At 37.5% G+C, this 25,842-nt stretch overlaps 1 protein-coding gene and 1 long non-coding RNA gene across 3 annotated transcripts; one reads left to right on the top strand and one right to left on the bottom strand.

Annotated features, from left to right (window-relative positions):
- The first annotated feature begins 99 nt into the window (after nucleotides 1–99).
- LOC119071709 lies at nucleotides 100–20,869 on the top strand. The gene is made up of 3 exons (XR_005086714.1): nucleotides 100–593; nucleotides 12,804–12,810; nucleotides 20,859–20,869. It is a non-coding gene; the product is annotated as an uncharacterized LOC119071709 (long non-coding RNA).
- Nucleotides 15,964–17,969, bottom strand: LOC119071708 (probable cytochrome P450 6a14). 2 transcript variants are annotated; one of them, XM_037176702.1, is made up of 3 exons: nucleotides 17,928–17,969; nucleotides 16,699–17,865; nucleotides 16,206–16,634 (listed from the first exon to the last, which is right to left on the bottom strand). In XM_037176702.1, the coding sequence occupies exons 2-3, from the start codon at nucleotides 17,777–17,779 to the stop codon at nucleotides 16,213–16,215; spliced, it is 1,503 nt and encodes a 500-aa protein (XP_037032597.1). In that variant the 5' UTR covers nucleotides 17,780–17,865; nucleotides 17,928–17,969; the 3' UTR covers nucleotides 16,206–16,212. The 2 variants fall into 2 exon arrangements, with proteins under 2 accessions (XP_037032596.1, XP_037032597.1); XM_037176701.1 differs by having other exon boundaries at nucleotides 15,964–16,634; nucleotides 16,699–17,957.
- Nucleotides 20,870–25,842: the final 4,973 nt, after the last annotated feature.

The following is a 25,842-nucleotide window of genomic DNA, read 5'->3' as shown; positions in this document are numbered from 1 at the left end:
AAATACCAGCCAATATCAGGAATTTTAAATTAACCCACATTCCACCCATTCCACATACATTCCATTTATTTTTGGCGTCTACAAAAATTTAATAAATTTTTATTTTAATGTTTCGGGGCCGAAAATGAAGGAAATTTTTCAAACTTTTTCGGGTTTTCGGTCGCATGAAAACTTACATGTGAATCTGTTTGCGAAGGTTGATTTAAGGCCCTTTCGTTCGGCCTACAATTCGCAAAATTGATTAAAATAAATCGTCCAAAGCAGGTAAATAGATAACTAGTAGTGACTTATTGCAGAAATTATTGTTAAACGAAAGAAAGAAAAACATAATTAGCTTCGTAAAATTGAACTTTCTTTAACACTGTAATCCTGTAAACATCAAAATTACGTATTAACTTGAAGTCCGTAGTCGCGCAGAATGAAAAGACAATTGCATTTTTGAATAAAATTTAAAATTTGACCCATTCCTAGTTTGTGTAAACAGACAAAAACAAATTTGTGTGGTATTTCAAAATGAACCGCCCAGGAATTAATCTACTACTTTTTGACAACTGCCAAAAATAAATGGAATGTATGTGGAATGGGTGGAATGGGTATTTGACTGTTACTTACTGTAATTCCAAAAAAATCTGTTTTTTTGGATAATGAAACTTAAGTTCTAATGACCTGACTTAGGTTCCTGCGAAGTTTCATGCGGTTTTTCCGAAATCGACCATCGATATATAGATAGATAGACAAATAGATAGTCAATTTGGTATATTTAATAGGAAAAGTGACCAATTTCAAACCGATGTATTTCCGTAAGTTTGAACCAATCTAGTTGAATGATAACTCGTTTTGTCGTAAAAATCGACAAAATGATGGAATAGGTATTGCGGTGATATAGAGAGTAAAATGTTCGGCTATGCATAGTTTTATTTTTTAATTAATAAATCATTACTTAAACAAAACCAATTGAGAAGTTTAGACAGTTAAGGGATCTGACCCAGCCAATTTTTTTTTCTGACCCATTTAAACCGGCTGTACACCGACAAAATTTTGTGGGTCAGAACCCATTCGAGCCGGGTGTGAACACGGACAAAATTTTCTTTTCGGACTCATTCAAACCGGGTGTACACGGACAAGATTTTCTTTTCGGACCCATTCGAACCGGATGTACACGGACAAGATTTTCTTTTCGGACCAATTCGAACCGGATGCACACGGACAAAATTTTCTTTTCAGACCCATTCGAACTGGATGTACATGGACAAAATTTTCTTTTCTGACCCATTCGAACCGGATGTACACGGACAAAATTTTCTTTTAGGACCCATTCGAACCGGATGTACACGGACAAAATTTTCTTTTCAAACCCATTCGAACCGGATGTACACGGACAAAATTTTCTTTTCTGACCCATTCGAACCGGATGTACACGGATAAAATTTTCTTTTCGGACCCATTCAAACCGGATGTACACGGACATTTTTTTTTTCGGACCCATTCGAACCGGATGTACACGGACAAGATTTTCTTTTCAGACCCATTCGAACCGGATGTAGACGGACAAAATTTTCTTTTCGAACCCATTCGAACCGGATGTACACGGACAAAATTTTCTTTTAGGATCCATTCGAACCGGATGTACACGGACAAAATTTTCTTTTCGGACCCATTCAAACCGGATGTACACGGACAATTTTATTTTCGGACCCATTCGAACCGGATGTACACGGACAAGATTTTCTTTTCAGACCCATTCGAACCGGATGTAGACGGACAAAATTTTCTTTTCGAACCCATTCGAACCGGATGTACACGGACAAAATTTTCTTTTCGGACCCATTCGAACCGGATGCACACGGACAAAATTTTATTTTCGGACCCATTCGAACCGGATGTACGCGGACAAAATTTTTTTTTCGGACCCATTCGAACCGGATGTACACGGACAAGATTTTCTTTTCAGACCCATTCGAACCGGATGTAGACAGACAAAATTTTCTTTTCGAACCCATTCGAACCGGATGTACACGGACAAAATTTTCTTTTCTGACCCATTCGAACCGGATGTACACGGACAAAATTTTCTTTTCTGACCCATTCGAACCGGATGTACACGGACAAAATTTTCTTTTCAGACCCATTCGAACCGGATGTACACGGACAAATTTTTCTTTTCTGACCCATTCGAACCGGATGTACACGGACAAAATTTTCTTTTCAGACCCATTCGAACCGGATGTACACGGACAAAATTTTCTTTTCGGACCCATTCGAACCGGATGTACACGGACAATTTTTTTTTTCCGGATCCATTCGAATCGGATGTAGACGGACAAAATTTTCTTTTCGAACCCATTCGAACCGGATGTACACGGACAAAATTTTCTTTTCGGATCCATTCGAACCGGATGTACACGGACAAGATTTTCTTTTCAGACCCATTCGAACCGTATGTAGACGGACAAAATTTTCTTTTCGAACCCATTCGAACCGGATGTACACGGACAAAATTTTCTTTTCTGACCCATTCGAACCGGATGTACACGGACAAAATTTTCTTTTCAGACCCATTCGAACCGGATGTACACGGACAAATTTTTCTTTTCGGACCCATTCGAACCGGATGTACACGGACAAAATTTTCTTTTCAGACCCATTCGAACCGGATGTACACGGACAAAATTTTATTTTCAGACCCATTCGAACCGGATGTACACGGACAATTTTTTTTTTACTGACCCGTTCCTCTAACGAGTAACGGGAATAAAAATTTTGTCTGTCCGTCTGTCCGTCACGTCGATATCTTGAGTAAATCAAATCCGATTTCAAAAAATTTCCCTGAAAGATAGTCGAAATAGTGAGGCTAAGTTCGAAGATGGGCATATTCGGGTCGGCCCTTCGTGAGTTAGGGCCACCTAAGTGATTTAAGGTCTTTTGGTGATATTTATGGCAAAATAAACGATGGAAATGTAAATGACACGGCAAATGATAGGTATTGTCAATACCATTCCAAAGTTTTTTAAAATCGGGTGAGTGGACCGTGAGTTAGGGCCTTAGAAGTGAAATGCTACTAGGGCCCTATGTGTATTTTACATAGAACTCGAGTAAGTTTCATTCGTTTTTCGTAATTTTTGTTTGATTTGGAAGGTAATCGAAGGCTGAATAGAATGTTGTTGAAAACAAATTAAATTTGGGTCCTTGGCCTAAGGCCGCAACTAGGGCCCTATGTGTATTTCACATATAACTCGAGTAAATTTCATCCGTTTTTCGTAATCTTTGTTTTATTTGGAAGGTAATCAAAGGCCGAATAGAATGTTGTTGAAAAAAAATTAAATTTGGGTCCTTGGACTAAGGCCACTACTAGGGCCCTATGTGTATTTTACATATAACTCGAGCAAATTTCATCCGTTTTTCGTAATTTTTGTTTCATTTGGAAGGTAATCAAAGGTCGAATAGAATGTAGTTGAAAAAATTTTTAAATTTGGGTCCTCGGACTGAGGCCGATACTAGGCCCTTCAAAAAAATAAAATTTTTAGGGCGATTTGAAATTTTTGTTTCATTTGAAAGGAACGTCGTACGGGGCTTCGTAATTGCGCTATGCGCAATTTATAAGATGTACACATTACATAATAATTTTACTTAAACTACATTAACCGGCGCAATAGGCTTACGGTCAAAGTAGGGTGACAGACGCACTAGGGTCACGTACGCAATAGATATACGGGTTTGTTCAGTCGCAGCAAACGCTCCGACTGTTCTGATGGCTCGTTTATCATAATAGTTGGCACAGTCAATTAAGTTTTTAAATTGCAAGTGTCAAGCATTGTACTGTGCAATTTAGTTGAAATTATAACGTAGAACAATTAACACGCCGGTGTTTTAATTCTTATTTTGTAAGAGCCAGATATTCCCTAAATATTTGGGGCTCAACCGGGATATCGTAATAGTATCGCGTTATAGTTGTGCGAGAAATCGACTGTTTTTTCATTATCGGAGTGTCGGTCAGTGAATTATTAAATTGCAAAAGTGAGAACAATCGCGCGTAAAGACAATGAAACTTTTGTAATTTCACAAAATTGTGTGCATAAACAAAGTTCGATCGGTTTTGTTTTGATGCGTGTTTTATGGTCGAGAGAAACGTTTTTTGACGAAAGTTTAGTTGAAGAAGGCCTAACATAAGACAATTTCTTGTTTTCATTGACAATAAAAAACGTACAAAAATAGACAATGGCGTTGGCCACTAAAAGGTCTGTGCTTAAATCGTCGATAATAAAGATTTCTAAGATCGCTAACGAAGTACCAGATGGCGCTGATGTATTTGAGCTTGAAAACGCGTTTGACAGGTTAAACGAGTTGTTTACAAAATTCGAAGACGTTCACATGTCGATATTACAAATAACTGGAAAGGAAAAGATTTCGAAATTATCGAATACTCAGACACTGAGGCATTAGTGCTCGCTTCGAAAGCAAAGCTGAAACGAGCAATTAAGGCACTTCAACCACAACAAGAGCCGCAACCTCCACGCAAGGAGACAATTTAAATCAAAACAGAAATGATTTTTCTGGTCTGAGAGTTCCACGCATGGAAGTACCTGAATTTACCGGCAGTTATTTGGAGTGGCCGTCATTTCGAGATTTATTCTTATCGCTGATTGGTAATAATCCTAAAGTACCGAACATTCAGAAGTTATCGTACTGTGGTGATTCCACAATATGCATTCATCAAAGATTGCCATTGAATTGATTTGCATCATGTTGCCTTTGCATTCCCTTTATATACAGAGTTCATTCGAAATACACATCATTCCATTCCCGGCTTCGGCCGAAGACACATCTAGTGTTTTATTGTAGATAGACATACAATCTCTCTCTACAAAATGGTGACCCCGACATTGAACAAATTTCAAGTCCGGCAATCACTTAACCAACATGAACTTTAATTTTCAGGTTTATTGCCTCAAAATAAATTTCATTTGTCTGTTAACATTTTAACCATCTTGAACATTCCAACGTGGTAAAATTATTGATATTGTTTAAAGGAACATTCCTTTACACATATTAAGCCCATACCACGACCAAATTATTAAACACTTTAGCTAATCAGCAAGGTTATAATTTGCATGTTTCAACATGGACTGCATGGACTCGCTTTTTAAAGAAAAGAACCACAGTCGTCACACATGGCACAACTAAGTTTTATTTGCAAAAACAAATAAAATTTACATTTTTTGGTCAACAATGTCAATATATTGCCCTGAACCAACCAAATAAATGTTAATGGACTGAAAGCAAAGTGATTCAATACATTCACACTTTTACTCTCAACACCAAACATACTTCGCAACCAGACTTACACGTACACTTAGCTGTCAGAATTTTGTCTAACCAGAAGTATCTCAACGTCGCTACCTGACTACGTGCAAATCACTTAGTCTAAGACATGACGTACATCACATTCACTCTACACTCAAATCACTTTGCTGTAACCCAAAGTAGATCACTTGACTGTTGACAACTCAAAATTTAAATCGCTTTTTAAGAAAAAACATAACGATAAGCACAAAACTATATTTAGACTTAAGTTTTATCTTTAAGTTATGATTAAGCAATTCAGACCAATACAAAAGTTGTCACTGCGCCTGTAGTACCTTTACTACACGCGTACAGTTCATTGCTACTTTCCAATCAAAAAATGATTTCGGAATTGAAGTTTTGACCACAAGTCAATCTTCATATAAATTTTAAATCTGAAAAATACTTGCACATTGTTTTCTACAACTACATTTCGTTCAGAATGTATTTTAAATTTTAACACTAAATTATTTGGTTGCCTTCCCCAATTTATTCGACTCACTGAATAAATTGGTTGTCTAGTTCCGCTAGTTCCAGGTAATGCTGTGTAGGAACGATTCATTCGGAATTCAATCAGATGATTTCAGTAAAATTTTCAAAATTTATTCAAACGAACTTTATGTAGTTCCTTTTCAAGATTTCAGTACTACTTTAGCAAACAAAGCCTCAACCAAATCAACCTTTCGAATTCGAATCACCAAACATAAAAGATTTGCGTCATTCATGGAAAGTTAAGGTATAGAGCTTTTAGTCAAAATCGCTAGTCAAATACTAGTCGGCAATTGTTTTCTAACGAGAACGGGTGCTATCATAACATTTGATCACTCTGCTACTCTACTTAATTTCACTCTGTTTAACATTATTTCGGAAAGTCACTAACGACGTACTGTTAGAACTTATACCCCGTCACGTTGCGCAGGACAGTAAATTTTGTAGAGGATTTTTTTAAAAGAATTCTATATGACTAGACATGTTTGACTAGACATTTCTTTTCCATTCAAAACTATTGCTCACTAATCCTTACCAGTTCTAGACACAGAACTGTACAAAGGAATAGCCAATAGTTTTTTGAAATTCAAGTTATAATCATACACTTGACAAAACAACAATCCTACCATCCGATTGTTCATTTAAATCATAAATGATTTAACATATTACAAGTCTCACATGCTTGTACAAAAACCTTTGTCACCACTGAAGAAATTCTCTAAAGTGTTGCCAAACAACAAGAATCTGATATCACACAACCATCGGATCCAACATCACGATATCAGTCGAAATAAAATGTATTTTACTGCAAACCTTTTATTTCGCACATAGACGTGTCTTCTATGCAACTCAGAGCCTTGCTCAGAGCAGTACAACTTGGAAACATTTACATCTCTTTCCACAAACTAAAAAAATTCCAAAACCTACAGTGGATTCACCCTTTAAGTCAATTCACTCTAGCCAATCAAAAATTGCAGATCAGTCAAATTATATCAAAACTGTTAAACCATTTTAAACAACAACTCAAGAACAATTCGTAGACTGAACTACGTATCACTCTACACAAACTGTATTGCAAATTAATTTTCCAACAAAATCAAAATTTCAAACACCCTAAATTCGTGTCAACCTATTTTTCATCATACTGAAAACTAGATTACAAATCGACTAACATTCCAATATCTTAGTCCATTTACGTGAGGACTCTTCAATTACAGTCAACTCACTAATCAAGATTAAAATTATGTATTTTCCTAGTCTTGACAACACATCAACACTAGCTAAAAACTTAAAGGGAATTTCTTTAAAATTCAAATATATTCTCTTTCAAACTTGAACTTGCTTAAAGCAACTTCTTGAGTCTGTGGGAACAAACAAATAAACATTCATTACATACATCGTTTTGGACCCATACGATTTGGAGCACTCAACAATCAAACCACCCTGCTGCGGTGCCTGCCAGCATTAGACGTTAAGAATTCGAACTTCAAGAAAATGCTCAAATCATTCACACATTACTACGTATGGTCAGCCAATCCAAGATCAATTGTTGGAACAGTAAACGACAAAAAGTTGCTGCAACCACAATACCATGGAAAATCCTGCTCAACCCTCAAAACAAATGTTCATGCTCACGAGTGAATTGAACCAGAACCAGACCATCAGAATCAAAACGGACCGTTCAAAGTTTTTCCAACGGGGGAAGTATTGTGATGATTCCACAATATGCATTCATCAAAGATTGCCATTGAATTGATTTGCATCATGTTGCCTTTGCATTCCCTTTATATACAGAGTTCATTCGAAATACAATTCATTCCATTCCCGGCTTCGGCCGAAGACACATCTAGTGTTTTATTGCAGATAGACATACAATCTCTCTCTACAGTACTTAAAGACGATTGTTGTCGGTGAGACTTCGAAGTTGATAAAGAACATCAAAATAACGAACGACAATTACCAAGCCGCATGGGATCTTCTAGAAGGTCGCTTCGAAAACGACAGATTAGTAGTTCATGAGCTTCTGGAGAACATTTATTCAATTCCGAACGCTACTGGTAACGCCGATGGCATCAAGTTGATTTTAGATACAACAATGGAATCGATCCGTGAGTTAAATAATTTGAATCGTCCGACGGCCGAATACAGCGATTGGCTGGTGTTCGTCATTGTGAAAAAGTTGGATTCTTTATCCTTGGAAAAGTGGAACGAGCTAATAGGCGATGAACGAGCGGTAATTTAGTGGACAAAATTAGAAGAATTTTTGAATACTCGCTTCAGGATACTAGAAGGAGGTGAACCAGACTCAAAACGAACACCATCCCATCAGAATTTAGCAAGGACATCGTGTCACGTATCAGAGAGTCACGCGAAGTCAGACAAGCGTGTTGAAAAGGCAAATGTCAAATGCTATTATTGCAAGGGAGGCCACAGAGCGAAGTCCTGTTTTACATTCAAGAAGAAGAATCCTCAAGAGCGACGAAAGATGGTGGAATCAGCAAATCTATGTGGGAATTGCCTTATTCCAAGTCATAAGTTGAATGAATGTGCATCGACGCTCACCTGTTTCAAATGTGGGCTTCTTCATCATTTGCTTCTACATTTGGAGTCTGCCCCAAGGAGAGAATCAACGGTTAAAAAAGCGAATCATTCCTCGACTCAAGCATTGGAATCATCGTCAAGTTCATCATCATCAGCATCGATTGCAAACCATCTCGTGGATCACATCATTGACACAAACAAAGACATTTTACTGGCGACAGCTGTCATTGTTGTTAATCTTGGTTCCGGAAAAAAGGTATTTTTGAAAGCTTTACTTGATCAAGGTTCACAAATGTCCTTGATATCAACGTTCGCTGCAAAGAGAATTAAGTTACAAGCAGAGGTGTATCAAGGAATTCCATTGACTGCGGCAGGCGGTGAAAAAATTTAAACAAGACGAGGAATCGCTGAATTTAGTTTTGGCTCAAGGATCAACGATTCGCAATTTCAAACAACAGCGCTGCTAGTAGACACTGTTACTCGATATCAGCATTCAACCACCCCTCGATTACGACGCTTTTCCCGAAGCTTGCAAGCTTTTCCCAAAAATCGAATTGGCCGATCCCGAGTGTGAAGATTCGAGTAGAATTGATGTTTTATTGGCTGGAGATGTGTACAGTCAAGTTGTGTTGGACGGTGTGAAAAAATTCTGTGGCATTTTGGTTCAAAATACGAGTTTGGGCTGGATTTTGTCTGGTCAGTACAACGCAGAGAATCATAAAGCATCAATATTCATCAAATGAGTTTTACTTTGGAGCAATTACTACGCTCATTTTGGGAAATTGAAGAGCTTCAACCCGATGAAAGGAGTTTAATGTCGGTTGACGAATTGGCCTGTGAAAATTTTTATGAAGAGTCGCATCACCGAAAAAGTACTGGTCGTTATGTTGTTCGGCTGCCATTCAAGTTGGTCAAAGAAAGCAAAGAACTGGGTTACTCAAGAGGACTAGCAGTTTCTAGTCAAATTCGTATGGAGAATCGTTTCGAGAAAAATCCAGTGCTCAAAGAGAAATACCACAAGTTTATGGATGACTCAGTCAGATTGGGACACTTGGAGTTGGTATCAGAAACCGATTCACAAAAGTCAACAAGCGAGTGTTTTTACATGCCTCATCACGCAGTGCTACGCGAAAGTTCAATGACCTCTCTACGAGTGGTGTTCAATGCGTCTCAAAAGTCGTCCACTGGTGTATCGCTTAATGAATTGTTGCACACTCGTCCCAAATTGCAGTCTAATTTATTCGATATTCTTGTCTGTTACAGAAAGCATAAAGTTTGTTACATGGCCGACGTAGAGAAAATGTATCGCCGAATTTTTGTGCATAAGAAGGACATGGATTATAATTATCAGCGCATTGTATGGCGTAAAGATGTCAATCAGCCACTAAAAACTTATCGTATGCCAGGCGTCCCACTTGTCCGAAATGTCCGAAATGTCCGAAATTTTACACATTTGTCCGAAATTGTCCGAAATGTCCGAAATATTCTTCAAGAGCTGACCAGAATTAGATATATAAACCTATAAAAGTCTCATTTTCAAAAAAATTGCCTGCGGCGCGCTTCACAGAATTTTTAATTGAACTTCAGTCTATCAATACTTTGTCCCTAAATTTTTATTCACTTGACTGTAAGTCATATGGGTCTTTATGGCAGAAAATACCGGAAAATGTATCGCGATCACTATAATTGAAAATTATGTGGAAATATGACGTTAAATATGAAACGTTAAATGTGTTTGTGTAATATTTTTAGCCCCGTACGAAGTACTGGGGGCTTATAAGATTAATATGCCGTTTGTAACACGTCGAATTGGAAGCAGACAGTAAGGGCAAAGCATTTGGTTATGTTCATAGATGACGAATCCGCAATAAAAAAAATGTCCGTCCGTCCGTCCGTCCGTCCGTCCGTCCGTCCGTCCGTGACCCCTCTAGCTAGAGTAAATCACAACCTTTTTTAAAAATTCTTTTTTTCCCCGATTGGTATCGACAAAAGTAAGGTCAAGTTCGAAAATGGGCATGGTAGGGTCGGCCCCTCCAGAGCTACGGCCCTATAGGTGTTTTTCAGTCTTTCGACTATATCTACCGAAATACGCAAGCAATAGCTGCTGGCAAAAAAAGTTTTAAATTTGGGCCCTTGGACTAAGGCCGCTACTCGGCCCTAAGTGTTTTTTTGCACATAAATCGAGTAAATCTCATCCGATTTGGCTAGTTTTTGTTTCATTTGAGAGAAAATTGAATGCCGAATAGAATGGTGGCAAAAAAAGTTTTAAATTTGGGCCCTTGGACTAAGGCCGCTACTCGGCCCTAAGTGTTTTTTGCACATAAATCGAGTAAATATCATCCGATTTTGCTAATTTTTGCTTTATTTGAGAGGTAATTGAATGCCGAATAGAATGGTGGCAAAAAAAGTTTTAAATTTGGGCCCTTGGACTAAGGCCGCTACTCGGCCCTAAGTGTTTTTTGCACATAAATCGAGTAAATCTCATCCGATTTTGCTAGTTTTAGTTTTTTATGGAAGGTAATTGAATACCGAAAAGAACGTGACGAAAAAAGTTTCAAATTAGGGCCCTTGGACTAAGGCCGCTACTCGGCCCTAAGTGTTTTTTGCACATAAATCGAGTAAATCTCATCCGATTTTGCTAGTTTTTGTTTCATTTGAGAGATAATTGAATGCCGAATAGAATGATGGCGAAAAAAGTTTCAAATTTGGGCCCTTGGACTAAGGCCGCTACTCGGCCCTAAGTGTTTTTTGCACATAAATCGAGTAAATCTCATCCGATTTTGCTAGTTTTAGTTTTTTATAGAAGGTAATTGAATACCGAAAAGAACGTGGCGAAAAAAGTTTCAAATTGGGGCCCTTGGACTAAGGCCGCTACTCGGCCCTAAGTGTTTTTTGCACATAAATCGAGTAAATCTCATCCGATTTTGCTAGTTTTTGTTTCATTTGAGAGATAATTGAATGACGAATAGAATGATGGAAAAAAAAGTTTCAAATTTGGGCCCTTGCACTAAGGCCGCTACTCGGCCCTAAGTGCTTTTTGTACATAAATCGACTAAATCTCAACCGATTTTGCTAGTTTCTGTTTCATTTGAGAGATAATTGAATACCGAATGGAATAAAGGCAAAAAATTTTGGGTTTCTAAAATAATATCGTAAATTGTTGGTTTTATTTGAAAGGTACTTCGTACGGGCTTTCGTAATTGCGCTATGCGCAATTTTAAAAATGAACAGTTTCAGTAAATTTGACAATGCGCAACTTGACTTGCATATTGGTAACATACGCATTAGAGGGTTGTAGACGTATTAGGGTTCCGGGCTTATTAGGGCTACGGACGTATAATGGTTGCGGACGAAATTGGATTACGGGTTGTACGGGGCTAAGTCGCAGCAAACGCTCCGACTGTTCTGATGCCTTGTTTTAACTTGAGTAAATCTAAATCGATTTTCAAAAACGATTTGTTCGAAGGAGAACTGAATTCCTCAGGTCAAGTTTTTAAATGGGCGTTATCAGCTCAATGGTCTGGGAGTAGTTCTCGAAAAACCGATATGCTCATTGTTTCTTTTCCTATGGAACACGATAACTAACTCAGCTAATTCAGCTAATTTTCTAGACCTGGTTTTCATTCAAAGAAGCATTTCCTCAAAAAAAAAATTTCCTGTTTTTCTGATTATGGTACTCGGGGGCATAATGTTACAATTCTTCCTTCGAGTGAAAATCAATAAATCAATATTAAAATAATAATATAACGAGTGAGCACATATTTGCTGACTCTAATATCTTTTTTAAGCATTTTTTCAGTAAAGTCGACATTAAAAAATTTCGAATAGAAGGGAGAATATGATCGAATTTTTGAAGTAATAGTAGGAAAAGTAGACAAAAATTCCAACAGGTTGAATGGAAACTAATTACAAGATTCGCCTGTGGCGCATCGAAATTCTGGAAAAAGAATCAAAACTTTAACCTTGCTCGTGATCATTATTTCTTCCATCCTTCGATGAAATACATGCAAATGATGTAGGTCGACGAAGGAAGTGTATTGACTAAAAACCACATATTTGAGGAAATTATTCTATGCGAGGAAAATGTATTTCTCAGCATTTGTCCAAAATTTGAGGAACGTATTCAACCTGGTTTTATTTAAACATACAGTCTCGCTAGGTTGAAATACGACATGTTTCTGATTAGGGAGTTGTGGTTTGTAATTGAATTCACAAGAATTTCGTTTGACAAATGAATATCTGGATTTCTGTTTTCTGAATTTTTATACTTAAATACCAAATCTAGATTTTCGTTTGTTAGACGAAATTTATATGGGATCTATTACAAACCCTTACCTCAGAAACATGTCAGATCAGCGACTGTATTCAGCCTTTCACCTTTCCGGTGAGATGCATTAGTTAACCTACATCTTTAACACTATCTTTTCGTGAAGGTTTCAAGTCCTCTATTCAGGTTTATGATCAGTACAGCTACAGGTCATGTCAAAGTATACTTTAAAAAAAATCTCATCTCATATAAAGCCTTAGAATTTGTTGGTGGAATGGACTTAAATGACTTACAGACTTTTTCTAATGCGTAACTTTAGTGGAAATTAGAAAAAAAATGTCCGAAATTTTTGCAGAAAATGTCCGAAATTTTTATGAATTGTCCGAAATGTCCGAATTTCGGACAAGGCAAAATTTAGTGGGACGCCTGTGTATGCGTGTCGTAACAGATGGTATGTCATCACCTCCGTTTTTGGCAATTTGAACAGTTCGACAACTGGCGGAAGACGAAAAAGAGAATTTTCCATTAGCGTATGAGCCGATAATGACGGATTTATTCATGGACGATTTGGTATCCGGTAGCAAGGATATTTCATCTGGTATAAAGCAAATTCGAGACATCAACAACATCTTTAAGTCTGGTGGTATGCATATGAGAAAATGGTCGTCGAATTTCGATGATGTTTTGACAGAAATATCGCCTGAGGATCGTCAAAGCTCTCCAATCGAGTTCAGTCACACCCGCCCTGAACAGAAATAAAGTTTTACCGAAAATGCACCCAAAAATTGATCGCTGTTCTGAATAGAGGGACCCTAGAGGAGTTCAAAACGATGGTCCGTTAAGCTGGACCAGATGCTTCCCCAGCCCATACAATTTTTTCCTTAGTTGTATGGGTGTGGGGAAGCATCTGGTCCAGCTTAACGGACCATCGTTTTGAACTCCTCTAGGGTCCCTCTATTCAGAACAGCGATCAATTTTTGGGTGCATTTTCGGTAAAACTTTATTTCTGTTCAGGGCGGGTGTGCAGTCAGGATGAAATTTGAGGTGATGGTGCATTTGAGCTTCATGGGTTTTCCGATGCGTCAGGTCTCGCTTATTCTGTTGTCGTTTATACACGAGTTCAGCATCCAGATGGTACAATACAGGTGCAATTGTTGGCTGCAAAAACGAAGGTGGCTCCGGTGAAAAGAATCACGATTCATTGTGGAGAACTCTGTGGCGCACTTTTGGTGAGTCGTTTGTTAAAGAAAGTTTTGCTTTCGTTAAAGGTTGCCGATGTTTCGGTTTATGGAGGGACTGACTCTGAAGTTGTCTTGGGTTGGTTAAAGAAAAGTCCTGGAACTTGGCAGCAGTTCGTCGGTAACAGAACGGCTCAAATATTAGATATCTTACCATTCCACCAATGGGGATATGTTGAATCGAGTCAAAATCCTGCTGAATGTGCGTCGAGAGGTATTATGCCAAGTCAATTGGTGTCGCATCCGTTGTGGTGGAAAGGACCAAGTTGGCTTAGTGAAGCCAAGTGTCAATGGCCATCTACAGTTAACCCACTGCAATTGTCAACTACTGATATCATGAAGCAGAAGTCAATCATGAATTTGGTTGCAGTAGATCCGAGAAATCAATTATTGGAACGATATTTATCATTGCGACGACTTGTGCGTATAACAGCGTGGTGTATGCGATTCGTTATGAACATACGACAAAGGATTTCTGACAGATCTGGAGGGTGTCAATCATCAGCGCAGCCAGTCTGGGGGCTGCGAAAACAAAACCTGCATCATGGGGGACTGAGGAAATGCATGTCCAGACACCCGAACACAGATCTGAATTCGGTTCAATTCCTAACCGCTCGCGCTGTTGAGTTGCGAAATGCACTCAATATTTGGATCCGAGTGGTTCAAGAATCTGCTTTTGGTGCAGAATTGAAGAGATTACAAGCAAGCAAACCCGTTCGCCGTGGGAAGCTGAGGAAGTTAAATCCAAAATACGATCAGCAAGAAGGTGTCATCAGAGTCGGAGGCCGCTTAACAAATGCTCACATTTCATACAACCAAAAGTTCCCGATTGTTTTGCCGAATGATGGTCCTTTGACTCAGTTACTTATTGCCGACGCTCATACCCATACGTTGCATGGTAACGTTCAGGTGATGTTACAATATTTGAGGCAACATTACTGGATTTTTGATTCGCGACGAATCGTTCGGTCATTTATTAAGAATCGATGCAAAACGTGTCTGAAGTGGCCAAGCACGAAGCAAAAACAACAAATGGCTCCATTACCGCGTCCAAGAGTTCAACCGTCGATATCTTTCACTTTTACTGGAGTGGATTTCGCTGGTCCCGTTAACATTAAAGACAAGGGACGTGGAAAGAATCAATCGTTGTCGAAGGTCTACATAGCTGTGTTCATTTGCTTATCTACAAAAGCCATCCATTTGGAAGCTGCTGAAGATTTGTCAACTCGCGAGTTTATAGAAACGTACAAGCGGTTCGTTAGTCGTCGGGCGAAGCCTTCGAAAATGCACAGCGACCATGGTTCCAATTTTGTTGGTTGTACAACTGAGTTAACGAAGGCACAAGAAAGAGCAATGCGTCAACAGATGGGAGAAATAGCCGCGTTACTGGCTGATGATGGAATTGAATGGGAATTAAATCCTCCAACAGCAAGTCATTTCGGAGGAATTCGGGAAGCAGCAGTGAAATCAATGAAGTTCCACCTCAAACGGATTGTTGGATCAGCACATCTTACGTTTAAGGAGCTAACAACACTGTTATATCAAATCGAGTGCGCATTGAATTCGAGACCAATATGCAGCTTGACCGATGATGTAGACGATTTGAATTTCTTGACGCCAGGACATTTTACCATGGGGAGGAACCCAACCACTTTGCCTGAAGAATCTTTCATCGATATCAACGAGAATCGCTTAACCAAATGGCAACGGCTTCAGCAAATGTATCAGAACTTTTGGAGCAGCTGGTCGAAGGAATATTTGTCGAATTTGAGCGATCGTTCGAAATGGTTCGATACCGAAGACAATTTGAAGATTGGCGAGCTGGTTATTTTGAAGGAGGACGATTTACCACCAACTAAATGGCTCATGGGTCGTGTTATCGAGGTGCATCCAGGAGGCGACAATTTAGTTCGAGCGGTTACAGTTCGTTTGAAATGCAAACATCATACTCTAACTAGACCGATTCATAAGCTCTGCAGGTTGCCATTTTTGCGCTCCGATGAATTGGATGTCGGACTTTAGTTTTGAATTTTTTGAGTCAATTTTTCCGTTTCATTCATTTTATCTTCCGAGCCAATTTCATTTCAATTTGAATTTTTTGTGTTAGTTTTATTTGAAGACGATTTTTCAATGTCTTGGCCGGGAGTATGTTCAGAACAATCTGAACTTTTGTTTATCATAATAGTTGGCACAGTCAATTAAGTTTCTAAATTACAAGTGTCAAGCATTGTACTGTGCAATTTAGTTGAAATTATAACGTAGAACAATTAACACGTCGGTGTTTTAATTCTTATTTTATAAGAGCCAGATATTCCCTAAACACAATTTCTATCAATTTCATCTCTCAATTTTTTTCAACCGTAGCCATAAACCCCCTTCAGGGGACAGCACAAATTTACGTGTGGAAAATTTAAGCGGAACAACTGTTTTCGCACAGGTAGTAATCTCAAAATTGCGAATTAAAGTTACTAAACCGATGCGTGTTTGTAACATTCCAAAATGAAGACCAATACAATTCCGAGGTCCCTGACCGAAAGCTAAAAATGACTGTGAATGTCGTCTTTGGACTTCTTCGGGATGAAACCGATCTGGATCAAAGACATCTGGATCTGGGTAAATGTCTGGATCGTGATGGATTGCATATACTGGTATCCAAACGAGAGTGCCTTTTGAAAGTAAGTGATTTGTTCCAGGTACAGCATAGTCCTTAGTCACAGCTCTAATAATACCTGCACCTGGAGGATACTTCCGAAGAGATTCTAAAAGACAAAATAAAGTCGTGAGAAAAAAGCTTTGTGTGAAAAAATATTTCCCTTTAAATACCATTAATAATTTGATTGACGTAATGCATCTCTTTCATAGCATCGTAGGTGAACTCTCCATTATATTTCGTCAGTACATCATCAATCTCCTTTCTGGCCCTTGATTGAATATCCTGACTTAGCGACAACTCGTACAAGCAATAAGCCATTGTAGTTGACGATGTTTCGAAACCGGCGAGAAAGAACACGAATGCCTGAGCTGCGATTTCTTGTAATGTCACCTGACCAACATTATCGCCATCGATGTAGCCCGAGTTTTTCAACTGAATCAGTAGATCCATGAAATCGTTCCGTTTCACGTTGTTTTCCTCGCGATATTTGACTGTTTCCTCGACGATGTTCATAAAGAAAGTGGATACATCATCGTGAAGCAGTTTCATACGTAACGAACGAGCCAAGTCTCTGAAGGACGACATAAACATTTGTTTAATAGCTCGTTGCCGACCAACTTCGAAAACTTTCTTTCCCTTTAGTCGAAACTCGGAATTGGAGTCCTTCAAGCTGTTGCAATTTATTCCAAACGCACAAGTTCCAATTACATCCGTTGTAAATCTGGCGAGTATATCCTGTACTTCTAACTCGTTGCTATCATTTACCATGTCAGACAAACACTTCTGAAACTCGCCAGCTACTTCCACAATTGTAGGAAACATGAATTTCATTTTCGTTAACGTAAACGTTGGTGTAAGTCTCGATCGAAGATGCTTCCATTTCGTTCCTTCCAGGGAAAATAAATGAGCCGACAGTGGATCGTCCCTTTCGTTGAAATAAACACCTCGATCATGAAAATAGGCAAAGTCTTTGATCAGAACATTTTTTACAAAATCCAAGTCTAATGCCAGAGCCACAGGTTTGATGAAGAAATAAATACCACCGAATGGTCCTTTGCCCTTCATTTCGTTGTAGAAATTGCGCATCAGTTGTGATGAATGGATTTTCCGTCCGATTCCTTCGATATTACCAAATGGCAACTGTGGCTTAATGTAAGGCACACTTTTATTCTCCCAATATGAAAGTTTCAATGTTAAATACTGATATACTAAGGCAACAGCCGCCAGTGTTAGTACAAGAAGCCACAACATTGTTGTTTTTAGTGATGTCCGACACAACTAATAAAGATTTTGAAACAAACGTTCACACATCTGCCTATTTGTGCTTCCTTTGTTTCCTGTAAACCGAAGGGAAATGTCATTAATAAGACTATCTTAAGTATTTAAAATTCTGAATCACAGCTCTTTTTGTTGTTTTCAAAACGACGCAAAAATGTAGTGCCTCTGTCAAATCATATGTTTTTTCTTTGAACATAGTGACATTCTCAAATGAGCGTTCAGATAACTGTACATAAAATGAAAAAGCGGTGAAATTTAAAAGTTTTATAAAAATTTGTGTATTTCTGTTATTTTAGTCTAATAATTTGTCCCTTGTGGGACCCCATCATTCACCGAGACAGGATTTAATAGATGAGACTCTCGTTTAACTCTAAATTCTCTTTTTTGGAGATAGGAAAAGGTTATCCTTATCAGATAATTAGGGAATCCCATGCGTATCATTTTATAAATCAATCCTACCCACATTGTGTCAAATGCTTTTTCTATGTCTAGAAAAGCAGCCACAGTGATTTTTTCATTGAATCCCAAAACACATTCTTCAGTATCCTAGCATGCAGGATTCGTCGCAAATTTTTAGGTTTGTACTAGGAAAGTACTAGAATGTGATTTCTCAGATGTGAGAGGAATTCGTGAAAATTCGTGGAAATTTAGTCCTTAGTGTGAAGTCAAATGCTATAACACACAAACGACAAGTTTAATTTGATCTTTTGAAAACACATCAAAACATACGACTAACTTATCCCAGCTGCGTTGCAAATCACGTCCACCAGATACATTTTCGTAAATTATATGCAGTGGTTTTGACTTCCGCTAAGTTAAGTTCATTCAGAAGCTTCTGAAGCAGTATTTCAGAGAAAATCTAAATGATGGCGCTATTGACATTTTTTTTATTGACATTCCACTCATAATCAACATTTTCTACTTGCTCACTCTTCAATAGAATTTTTTGGAGAATACATTTTTTAAGCAATTTGCTTTCAGTCGACTTCGAGAGTGTTTCCAAAACGAGGTTTCTCCATTTCATGTAACAAATTTAAAGATCTGCTTCTTTCCACCTTTGTATTCAGCCGGTTCCTTCAGAACAATAAGAATATTTCTTTTTCATTATTTTTCCATTTTGAATTTTATGGATCCGAGTAAAGTTGAATTATGACGAAGGGTTCATCTGTGAAAGCAATGAATTCAAAAATCTTCTTTTCTGTATTTTTAAATTCTTTAAAACATTTGACATTTTCTCATTTATTATCTAGCAAATCAACCATGAACCATGATGATTTGATTACTTTTATGCCCGCTCTACAAATTCTGTTCTCTGTTGAATACATATAAAATTATCGACAAAAACTATAAGATTTTTCTGTACTAGTTATTTCTCTTCAGCCTATTATGCAAAAATAAACATGAGCATAACAGATGAGCTTAAAGAGGAAATTATTTGTTGATCGATTTGGTTGCACAAATGTATATTTTATGAAGCGTTAGTAGCATAAGCATGAATAGATGAGCTTAATCCTTTTTATTGTGTCCGTTACCAATCAATTATCAATTTGTTCAGACCTGTACGAAGTAGTACTTCGGAAGTACAGCGGTCCTATAGATTTAATATCACGTGAATTTGAGTCCCAAAATTTGGTGAAGCCTATTGTGGGAGCTATCCAGAGATACCAAATCCGGTGGTGTCTGGCTGTTGTTATCATGGCGCCACGTTAATAAGGCGCAGTGACGCAAGTCCACACTACAAAAAATAATAAAAAACATAGCTAACGCCGACCCGTACGAAACACCTATTCGTATCAAAAGCCTTTAATGTGAAACTCTTCATTTCTCTTACTTCATTTTCTTCTCTGCTGAAAAACTATTCTTCCTTTTAAATCACTTACATTATCCACTCTTTGCCTTGTTATCATATACAATTAAATTGCCGGAGGCAATATAGACAGCCCCGTACGAAGTCAAATTTCATAAATTCCTATTTAAACAGCTATATACCGCTATATTTACCTATATTTCACTGTAAATAAACATTTCACAGAGGAATATGCTATTATATAGCTCTATATGCCTGTATATAGCTCAATATAGCTGTATATAGGTATATATAGATGTCCATATATGGAATCCCTGAAACCCCTCACACTTAACGCATTATTTCCATGTTAACAGAAACTCTCTAAGCATCATTTTTCCCACTTTATATCGTTTTACTAAAATCCAATATGGCCGCCGGCAGCCATTTTGTTAGGAGACCGGAAATAGTACCGACGCTTTACATTCGTTAATACCTTTCAAACAAAAAAAAATTCATGAAATTCGGTCAAAATTTACTCGAGATATTGTCAAAATACACCACGTTCACTGTACTTCCGAGTAGCCAGATAAGAGCTCACTCCAAGAGACCTAGCTCACGCTCCGGAGAACATAATTTCATAATTTTTTTTTCCCTGATTGGTACGGTCAATACCTATCTAATAAAGCTAAAACAGACGAAATATGTTCAAATGTGGCCGACCTACAAGCAAAAACTGCTTGCCGCCCTGTGCCTGTTCCACACCAAGGGGTCTAACTCACGAGTCGGTCATCCGATTTCCATAAACTTTTTTTTTGTCGATCGGTATTGTAAATACCTTTTATTTGACGTATCACTTACAAGTTTAACGTTTAAATGTCCGGAGATATCTTCGAAAAACCGTAAAGCACTTATTGGGCCACAGCTCGGGAGGGGTCGATCCAAAATCACTCATCTTCGAACTTAGCCTGTCTTTTGACATTACCAAACGGGAAAAAAAAGAATTTTCAAAATCGGATGCGTTTTACTCAAGTTATCGTGCAGACAGACAGACGGACAGACGGACATTTTTTTTTCGCGGATTTGGCATCTCTAGACAACCACAATAGGTTTCCCCTTACTCAGGGATTCTAATTCGACGTGTTACAAACTTATGCGTAAACCTATAAGACCCCAGTACTTCGTACGGGTCTAAAAATTAGGGACTAACGAACAGCAACTTGTTGACTTTATCCCTTTGGTTAAGATTTGGTCGAGATATTGCAGTTCAAAATCTAGATTTTACACATTTTGAAATGATGAATTTTACCAACCTTTGTTTGTTTGTTTGTTTGTTTGTGGAAAATATCAAGTCTCATAGTTTTTAGAGTAGAAAGTGACGGCTTCTCTCAAAAATGTTGGGCAGTTGGACATTGGTGTTTCAATTAGACTTTTAGATGTTAGCAGGCTACATCTGTAGGTGTAACAGATGGAGAGTTGGTTCCTTCGAATTTTAGAGCGAAGACTTTGAATATCCATTGAGATTCCTTGAAATCGTGTAACTTCAGTCTTTATAATTTCAATTTGTTTAAAGAACAAACAAAAGTATACCATAATTAATCTTTCAGCAACAGGTTAAAGCATTCCATTCCTTAAAATTGTTGGAATATGTAATTTGATCATAGGAATCTAATGAATGGATAAGTGATCGAGTATGGCGTGAAGAAAATAATTAGTTTAATTCGTTTAGGTCCTAAAAAGGGCTTCTAGATTTTAATGATGATCAGCCCAAACTGACGAAATCTACTAGTTCGTTTATATTAGTGACCAATAGTCGAGCCAACAGTCATTGGTTGTGGACGTCTTTTTACCATAAAGTTTTCGTATATTTTGTATTTGCTTGGTGATTACTCCACCGGAATATGAAAACCCAACCAAATCGAATGAAACTTAACAAAATGAGTGAAAATAAATAATGAAGAGAAATAGAGAAAACTGAATTCTCGTAGAGGCGAAATTAGAATTACGTCAGAAATAGAACCGAAATCATCTGCCATTTGTGACGCAATTTTTTTAGCCCCGTACGAAGTACTGGGGGCTTATAAGATTAATATGCCGTTTGTAACACGTCGAATTGGAAGCAGACAGTAAGGGCAAAGCATTTGGTTATGTTCAAAGATGACGAATCCGCAATAAAAAAAATGTCCGTCCGTCCGTCCGTCCGTGACCCCTATAACTTGAGTAAAAAGTGTCCGATCTTAAAAATTTTTTTTTTCCCTGATTGGTATGGACAAAAGTAAGGTCAAGTTCGAAAATGGGCATGGTAGGGCCGGCCCTTCCAGGGCTAGGGCCTTATAGGTGTTTTTCAGTCTTTTGACGATATCTACAGAAATACGCACGCAGTAGCTGCTTGTGATATATCAAATGAAAGGTATTGACGAGTAGAACAAAGTTGCTGAACATTGTTTTTGGGTAGGATGCAACGTGGGCTTGCTGGGAGGGCTCAAAGGGCGTTACTCGGCCCTAAGTGATTCACTATAAATTATCTCATGACATATGACAGATGGAATATTGGTTTCTTCGGCAAAGTCTTAGAGTTTTGAGAGTAGAAGACGGCTGTATTCATGAAAATGTCGAAAAGTTGGACCTTGGTGTTTCAATCAGGTTTTTAGAATTATCTCATGACATATGACAGATGGAATATTGGTTTCTTCGGCAAAGTCTTAGAGTTTTGAGAGTAGAAGACGGCTGTATTCATGAAAATGTCGAAAAGTTGGACATTGGTGTTTCAATCAGGTTTTTAGAATTATCTCATGACATATGACAGATGGAATATTGGTTTCTTCGGCAAAGTCTTAGAGTTTTGAGAGTAGAAGACGGCTGTATTCATGAAAATGTCGAAAAGTTGGACATTGGTGTTTCAATCAGGTTTTTAGAATTATCTCATGACATATGACAGATGGAATATTGGTTTCTTCGGCAAAGTCTTAGAGTTTTGAGAGTAGAAGACGGCTGTATTCATGAAAATGTCGAAAAGTTGGACATTGGTGTTTCAATCAGGTTTTTAGAATTATCTCATGACATATGACAGATGGAATATTGGTTTCTTCGGCAAAGTCTTAGAGTTTTGAGAGTAGAAGACGGCTGTATTCATGAAAATGTCGAAAAGTTGGACATTGGTGTTTCAATCAGGTTTTTAGAATTATCTCATGACATATGACAGATGGAATATTGGTTTCTTCGGCAAAGTCTTAGAGTTTTGAGAGTAGAAGACGGCTGTATTCATGAAAATGTCGAAAAGTTGGACATTGGTGTTTCAATCAGGTTTTTAGAATTATCTCATGACATATGACAGATGGAATATTGGTTTCTTCGGCAAAGTCTTAGAGTTTTGAGAGTAGAAGACGGCTGTATTCATGAAAATGTCGAAAAGTTGGACATTAGTGTTTCAATCAGGTTTTTAGAATTATCTCATGACATATGACAGATGGAATATTGGTTTCTTCGGCAAAGTCTTAGAGTTTTGAGAGTAGAAGACGGCTGTATTCATGAAAATGTCGAAAAGTTGGACATTGGTGTTTCAATCAGGTTTTTAGAATTATCTCATGACATATGACAGATGGAATATTGGTTTCTTCGGCAAAGTCTTAGAGTTTTGAGAGTAGAAGACGGCTGCATTCATGAAAAAGTCGGGAATTTGGAATTGGCTGTTTCAATTATGTTTTGGGGTTATCTCTGAACCTACAGGAGTTATATTGCTACTTTTTGTTTCGTTTGTCAGATTATTCAATACCGAAAGAAAGTTGATAAAAAAGTTGCAAATACGGGTTCCTAAAATTACATCGTAAACTTTTGTTTTACTTGAGAAGTACTTCGTACGGGCTTTTGTAATTGCGCTATGCGCAATTTTAAAGATGAACACTTTCAAAAATGGGCAATAATGTCAAGTACGCAATAAGGTTACAGAAGCATTTTGGTAACGGACGAATATGGGTTACGGGCTTATTAGGGGCTACGGACGTATTATGGTTACGGACGAAATAGGATTACGGGTCGTACGGGGCTAAGTCGCAGCAAACGCTCCGACTGTTCTGATGCCTTGTTAATATAAAGAATTGGTGTTAAAGGTGATTTTTTAGCCTCAGTACCTCAGGTGTAATAAGTTAGAAATGTCTCTCATTTAGTCTAAATATATATTTTCCTAATAATGAATTTCCAGAACTCTTCGGATATGAAAGCGTCGGTTTCATTAATTAAATTTTTCAATTTATTCATTGACTTTCTGCTTTGTGTACTTATCGCTGTGTCAAACAAATATACTTTTCGATGCGAATAACATGTCTGCTTTCTCAAACAATACGTATTTTGAAACATAATTCTGTTTACATTTCCTTGATACATTCAAATTGAATTTATGAAAAAAGATGAAATTGTCACGTGCATCTAGATCATAGCTCGGTTAACAAAATCACGAACCTTCTTGTGACCTTTTAAAGAAGATGTTCACATTTTTGTTATTTTTTCTTATCTTGTGCATGTTTGTTTAACTTACATTGTACATTTATCTTCCATGACCTAATTTCCGGTAGAACGCGCAGAAAATTTATTTTAAAAACTCGCATTAGTGAAAAAATGCCTATGGCATTCGGAACGTTTTCCATTTACATTAGAAAATATTTTAAATTTGTTGATAAAAGAAAGCATATGCTTTGTGGGAGACCCGTTGGTAACTCAGAATCATACGTAAACCTGATCCCAATATCGCTATTAAGACAACGTCGAAAATGCAAATTCAGTAACCAACGTAGGTTCTTAAAATATTTTCCTAGTTCGGGAGTCCAGTTTACATTTCAGCTTCGTGAATTGAGATTCAATGTTCCATAGAAAGTATACCTGAAAGGCTGTAAATTTGATTGTACATACCTTAAGGTGGTGAATGAGAGATAATAGTAACAAAATTCTTCTCGTACTCTCAAAATTTATCTGATGTGCAACCTTTTTGATATATTGCCGAATTTAGGTTTCAACTGCTGTAATTTAAACGCAATTTGTAAGAAAATGTGAGCAGCCGTTATCTTCTATTTAAATGGTTATTTGTGTATCGAGGGGAGAAAATAAGAAAATTTCCAACAAGGCAAAAGTTTGCGCACAGAGCAAGGCGAGTGCAAGCCATTCGTTCAAGTTTGAATTTGCTATTTTCTCCCCGCGGTGAATACATTATTTTTCATCGATTCATGGCGTAAATATCCGTTTTTATTCACGAAACAAACATCACCTACCATTACCTCCCATGGGAGAAACGAGACTTGAGAAAATAATAGAAAATTCTCACCTGAACTGTTATCAGACAGACAGATTGAGTGTCAATAAACGCCATCTTCTCACTGCATTTAAGAAGAGAAAATAATGTCATTCACTCCGCACAGACGAATTTTTTTCTTTTTACACTTTTCAGCACCTTACAGGAAAAGTCGATGAATTTAGTTTTTTTTTTCTTCTAATAAATTTTTCATGTAATTTTCTACCTATACAAAATGTGCACAATTCAGCTCTCGTAATTATATTTAATTAGTGGAAAAGTTAAGAACTTCATTCTGCGATACTCACATCAAACTCAAAAAGTAAAAGTTACAAAGTCACTTTATTTAAAAGTCTATTTACATGCAAATCAAAATTGGCAACAAAATTATGCTGCACAAGCTTTTCAATTTGTCAGCCAAAGATAAATGAAGTACGAAAGTAGAACTGAAGAGTATGTATAACTATCAACCAAAATATATATCGGAAGAAGCACATGAAACTTTCGAATTTCATAGAGAATATAATCATAAAGTTGGTGATAAAAGCTATTTGATGTTACGCAGCCGTGTATAATGTAAGCAAGCGTTCGATTTTTTTTCTTTGTGGGAAAAATGCATTTTATTCCACCATCAAATGGTCGTAAAATTAATTTATAATTGTGTGGCTACCGCGTAAATGGACGAATATTTTCATTGGACTACTTTTAAACATAGATTTGGAATTAACATGCTACAATGCACGGCGTTTGCCTGAGAAATTACATTACCTGGGGAAAGATTATCTATCACAGGTAGTAATCTGAATAAACTTCAAAACCATAATCGAGAAGAGTGCAAAAGTCGGTCTATCAATCAATCCATCAAAATGCGTTTTCAAAATGTATTTTTCTGCGGAAACGAATCTCTCAATTATTTGGAGAATTTTAATGATATTTGCCCTGTAATACGGGCATTCGAGATTATGTCGAGCT

Source organism: Bradysia coprophila (genome assembly GCF_014529535.1).
Source record: "Bradysia coprophila strain Holo2 chromosome IV unlocalized genomic scaffold, BU_Bcop_v1 contig_5, whole genome shotgun sequence".
In the NCBI taxonomy this organism is placed as follows: Eukaryota; Metazoa; Arthropoda; class Insecta; order Diptera; family Sciaridae; genus Bradysia; species Bradysia coprophila.
This window is presented reverse-complemented; position numbering and strand designations above follow the sequence as displayed.